Source organism: Solanum stenotomum, chromosome 11 (assembly GCF_019186545.1).
Source record: "Solanum stenotomum isolate F172 chromosome 11, ASM1918654v1, whole genome shotgun sequence".
NCBI classification, from domain to species: Eukaryota; Viridiplantae; Streptophyta; class Magnoliopsida; order Solanales; family Solanaceae; genus Solanum; species Solanum stenotomum.
This window is the reverse complement of record NC_064292.1, coordinates 41,988,393-41,993,735: the sequence shown is the minus strand read 5'-3', so window position 1 is coordinate 41,993,735 and position 5,343 is coordinate 41,988,393. Positions and strand designations below refer to the sequence as shown.

The 5,343-nt window shown below is 38.8% G+C and overlaps 1 protein-coding gene across 1 annotated transcript; it reads right to left on the bottom strand.

The window, feature by feature from the left end:
- Window positions 1-711: 711 nt before the first annotated feature.
- LOC125843628 (F-box protein 7-like) lies at window positions 712-3,402 on the bottom strand. The gene is made up of 5 exons (XM_049522778.1): window positions 3,143-3,402; window positions 2,941-3,042; window positions 2,701-2,759; window positions 1,569-1,779; window positions 712-855 (listed from the first exon to the last, which is right to left on the bottom strand). Exons 1-5 carry the CDS (start codon window positions 3,176-3,178, stop codon window positions 796-798), a joined length of 468 nt encoding a protein of 155 aa, XP_049378735.1. The 5' UTR covers window positions 3,179-3,402; the 3' UTR covers window positions 712-795.
- Window positions 3,403-5,343: the final 1,941 nt, after the last annotated feature.

Here is a 5,343-nt window from a genome sequence, read left to right as displayed (position 1 = left end):
AAAAAAAAAAAGAAGGAAAATTCAAAGTATTGCACATAACGTCCTTTTTTGGGGCCTTTTCTTCAAAATCAAAATTTCAAGTTTAAATTACTTTAAAATATTTAAAAGACAAATTTGAACTTCTCAAATTTGTAATTTCAAAATTGAAAATTGAAAATTGAAGTTTGAAATTTGAAAGTTGAATTTGAAATTTGAAATTTGAAAGTTGAATTTGAAATTTGAAATTTGAAGTTTGAAATTTGAAGTTTGAAATTGAAATTTGAATTTTGAAATTTGAAAACTTAAGCATTATTTATTAGCTAAAAATGTTATTGAAAAAAAATCAAATAAACTAAAAATGTTATTCAATAACATATAATTTCAATACAAATAAATAAGTATATAAAAAATAAAAAATCCCCTGTCCCGTCTCGTCCCGTCCCCCCAAAACCCGTCCCATCCCGTATATATAGTGGGACGGGATGGGACTTATTTTTGTCCCCCCAATCCCGGTCCCCCCAAAATCCCCCCAGATCCGTCCCCCTTCGTCCCGTCCCCCAGTCCCCGTCCCCGTCCCCTTGCCAGCCTTAGTTTACGACAACATATCCAGTGAAATCCCACAAGTCCCACAGGTCCCACAAGTGAAGTATAAGGAGGGTGAACGCAGACCTCACCACTACCTTGTGGAGGTAGAGAGACCGTTTCCTGTTCACAACAAATTGAAAACTTTCCGATTCTAAGATGCCAAAAATAAAAGAGTTGCAAACAACAATATTACATATTTACAACCAATGGATTGTCTGTTTGATCCAGTTCTTAACCAGGAACATAATAATCCATTTTTTCCACTGGGAGATTTAGAACTGAAGTTTCCACCTATATCCAGGAAAAAGAGGATAAGAAGCAAAGTGTTAGTGTTCAGTCATAATGTGCAAGTGATAGGAAAGATATATCTGAAATCTTTATTAAACAGAACAATTGAGAAGTTGCTTCTAGCGTAATCACGCGATAGAATATGGGTCGTTTATCAAGGCTGAAACAATTAAAAACTGATTCTAGCAAATGGAAAATGAAGTATGGTTTGGTGCTCATGGTTCATAGCATCGAATAGAGAGATAAAAACATCAAGATTGTAAGCAACAAATCATAATGATAAAAATCACGAGACATTGTACGCAAGCAAGATGGAGATATCCAAACAAGATACAGGACACTGAATGACTCAAAGCATATATATGTGCAGCAGTTGATTTGGATGTTTGAATAATAAAGAAACCATATATTCTTGTATCTTCTGATAGAATTGCTAAATGACTTTTAGCCAATTTTTCTTTTACTTATTTGGTATATAGACCTATATCAGCTGTGTCAAGATTATACATGAATATTAAGCTAGCTTCAAATTTAGAAGATACTACTTCCTTTTAAGTTAATTAGAAGACACTACATCACGTTCAATCATAAAAATATTTCGCAACCTATTAGAATTGCCTCAGTAATCATACTAATTGTTAGATGTGAAACTTGATCTTCTTTTTGCTTGATGTGAAAAAAGTGACTCCTTGCACAAATGTGAATGATAAACTCACCTCCTCAAATGAAACAAAGACAAAAGGTGTTAGACCCCTCTTGTGTGAAATTGCTGGAACATCTGGGTTATGTGTTTCATCCTCTTCCCACCTCTCGACAACCCCAAGAATGTCTTCATCCGGGCAATTAACCTCATTATCATTCACGCCACTTGTAAGAAGAGCAAGTAGATCCATTCTGTTATTAGCACCTTGGGTTGTACCCCTCAACCTAATGGACAAGTGAAATGTCATATGAATTAAACATGGTACCATGTAGAAATCATACCAATTAGAGTAATCCGCATTACAGGTTTGTGAAGATTCTACGTATCTTACACTCTACTCCACAAACTTCAGGTTTATCTATAATTCAAACTCTACATATTTTACAAGGTAAAAATAATTCAAATTTTACATGTAATATAGTGATTGGATTGACAATAAATTATTATATTATAACTGATAGAAATGAAAAGCAAATGTCATCTGCAAGTGAAAAATAACAGAATGTTTACTAAGTTCGAATTTTGTTTAATACAATAGAAGATTTGGGACCTATTAAGACTACTCAACCAAACTCACGCAAGTATTAATTGCTCATTTCATCTACAGGAGAAATTCCAGCAACTAGCTACCACAAATTTTGCACACTACATTTATAAATCTGCAAGATGATTTATCCCAAGGACCAAAAACTGCCAGCATTGGCTGCACTAAAGAATAAGGTGCAACTGTCACACACATTTATTCAAAGTGCACGACTAAGCTTTTCACAATAGTTAATAGGATCCGGAAAAGATAGCCTGCTGCCTTCGGATGAGTTCATAGGTGGGCAACCTGGAAAATATCTAGAGGAATTAGCTAATTGACTTCCCGAACAAAACCTATAACAATCGGTACTGAACATTCCGCCAAGATCCTCAACTTTATACTTAGCATTTTTATATAGCTTGAGTTTGCACTCTTAACAGATGGTGATTTTTATTGATCTTTTTCTTAGAAGCTAGTTTGGCTTGGATGGAAGTTTAAGAAACTAATATGGTGACCTGTAGGGCCAGGGGAAAAGTACCCAAACCTTCAACCATAGTTCTATTAACAAGAGCTGAGCATAAGAACTCAAAATACAAATAGAATCTCCATGATCAAGTACCTTAAGCGGAACCTCAACACAGTTGGACGCGTTCCAGGGTACAAAAGAGCAGCTTCAACCTGCAAATGAGAAGGCAGTGAGCTGTCTGTTCGAAATTAGCATCACATATATCAACTAAACGCCAAAAGCATTATCAACTTAAGCAAGGAGGAATGAACCATTATTTTGATTTGACCGTATATAACCAAATTGCTGCCAGAAACAAATTGACTTGTACGGGAAGATTTGAATTGGACTTACTTTATCCTCTGATAGTGTGTAATTCCCCTTAAAAACACAATCAGCTTTTGAGGCACGGAAGTTCAGGTACTTCGCGACATCTTTGACTTTTTGTGATGAATTCTAGTTAAAATAAATCTACAGAAGTTATAAACCAGGTATAGCAAGAACAATGTGTAAAGATCTAGTATGTCACACGAGCTGAACAACAAATGATTACTACCTTATAAAGGAATCTGCCTGAAGGATAAAATCTCATATAGCGATAGTAACACACCTACAATCAAAGAGAAGATGACAATGTTATAAAATGCCATTGATACTAAATGCTATAGGATGCAAAGTGAAGAAAAGAAGCAATGGGAGGAAACTGAACAACTCAAAGAGGTAATACTGATTAGAATCCAAAGTTTGTTTACAATAGCCCACAACTTATATCAGTTCTCTCAGATGAGGAAAACATCCTCTCCCAAGCAGAGCAGGTCTTCTTGCAGTACCCCACAACTTGTTCCGTTTTCTGGAGTCCCAGGCAGAGCACGTCTATTTGCAGTGTTTAGCTGCATCCTATGATTTACAGCTTTCAGTTTTCAGTATCAACTTTCCGTTTGAAATGTATCTGCTACTTGTGCATCTCATGTTTTATTTAAATCTTGTTCCACCGCTCAGTAGGCCATCACAGATACTTGCTGAGTATTGTGCCTACAACTCGCTGGGGCCTGCTTAATTTTTTGGGTGCAGCGACAGGTACCTCTAAGCTCCGTATCACCAGCTAAATCTTGCATCCTCATCAACATCTTCCACTCATCTTTCAGAAAGAGCTTCAATCTGCTTTCCTAGCCTTTCCTTTATTTTGAGGTATGCCCCATGGACCTATGTAGCAGTTGTCTTTTTTCTAGATGGTTCATGACTAGTTTGACTTGGCCCGTTTGTAGTATGGTTTGTTTTACACTATACAGTTGAGACTTATACTGAGATATTTCAGTGCCATGCAGTATGTTTGACTTTAATTTCCAGTTCTACAGTATTTTCATATGTTTGTGAAGTTAACCAGTTGTTAGTTTAGTGGTTTGCTTGATAGGGGTAGTTAGTCAGGTGCCTGGTGCTGGTCATGAATCCCTAAATGCGGGTCGTGACATTTGGTTGGATAAAGAGGGTAGTGTGTCATGTCCCACCACTATCCGAGCCAAATTTTGCAGCCAAATAGACGTAGAGGTTTCTAGAGTTAAAGAGAGAACTCTAGAATGCCTTAGATATTTCAAGAAGGCCTTAGAGAATTCTAGACAATGTAGAATTCCCTAGAAAAGGGACCAATGTGTAAATACCTTAGGGACTTCTCATGTAAATTTTAATTGTACCCTAGTCCTTAGGAAGTAGTATAAATAGAGGTGTCTCCCATTTGCAAGGCATCACTCAAGTGTAAAGCAATCTTCCAAAATCAATACAAAAGCCTTCTTCCAAAACTCTCTTGTTCTTTCTAAGTCTTTCCTTAGCGATCCTCGCATAAAGAGCTTTCTTGGGCTTACACGATCTTGAAAGATAGTGAGTAAGTTGTAAAGAGCCGCACAAAGCATTAGTAAGACTCTAAGTCCGTGACAACGTGGTATCAGAGCGAAGGTTTGCACTAAGGGAATGGCAACCGAAGGGGACGTAAACGCTGCTAGCACCACCAACATTCGTCCGGATGGTGGAAAGAAGGCCCAAAAGGGAAAGAAGCACCAAAAGAGTCATGAGGAAATGCTGCTGGATCCCACACCAAGCGAGGCGCTAACATCTCATCCACCTTCAACCACTGAGGCAAGTGACGATGAACATGGCGAGGAGGCCATTGACGTCACCGCAGGAGAAGAGTGGGTCTCAAGGGTTGAAGTGGCGAGGCAGGCCGTAGAGATATTAGGCCGGCGCATGAACGTGACTGATGGCAAATTAAAGACTCTTGAAGACTTCACCCTTGAGGAGACCGAAAACATCCGTAAGGAGTTGGAGGGACGTCAGCGGGCCGAGTTCGAGATGAAGGAGGCCATCAATTCCTTGGAGTGCCGGCTTATGAAGGCGTTAAGCACAATTGAAACCATGAAGGCCGAAATGAGGGTACTCAAGGAAGACATGGAAGTTGGAGGATCGGCGTCACCTGACCATGATAGGGAGGCCAGGGTGGAGGTTCCTAAGCCACCTATGTTTAAAGGCGTCCGCGACGCTTAAGAGGTGGAAAATTTCTTGTGGCACTTGGAGAATTACTTCAAGTGTGGTCGGGTGAAGAGTGACGAGACCAAGATCAACACTGTCGTGTTGTATCTTTCAGAGATGGCCCTGCTATGGTGGAGGCGCAATGAAGCTGAAATAGGGAAGGGGACGTGCACCATCAACACGTCGGAGCAATTCCGCGAGAAATTCAAGAAAGCCTTCTTCCCTAATAACGTCATATAT

Bases quoted from the DNA above. Each gene is read 5' to 3' on its own strand.
- LOC125843628 (XM_049522778.1), bottom strand. From the start codon at position 3,178: ATGAGATTTTATCCTTCAGGCAGATTCCTTTATAAG. The intron at 3,043-3,142 runs GTAGTAATCATT...TATTTTAACTAG, and splicing joins CAGGCAGATTCCTTTATAAG to AATTCATCACAAAAAGTCAA. The intron at 2,760-2,940 runs GTAAGTCCAATT...TCTCATTTGCAG, and splicing joins ACACACTATCAGAGGATAAA to GTTGAAGCTGCTCTTTTGTA.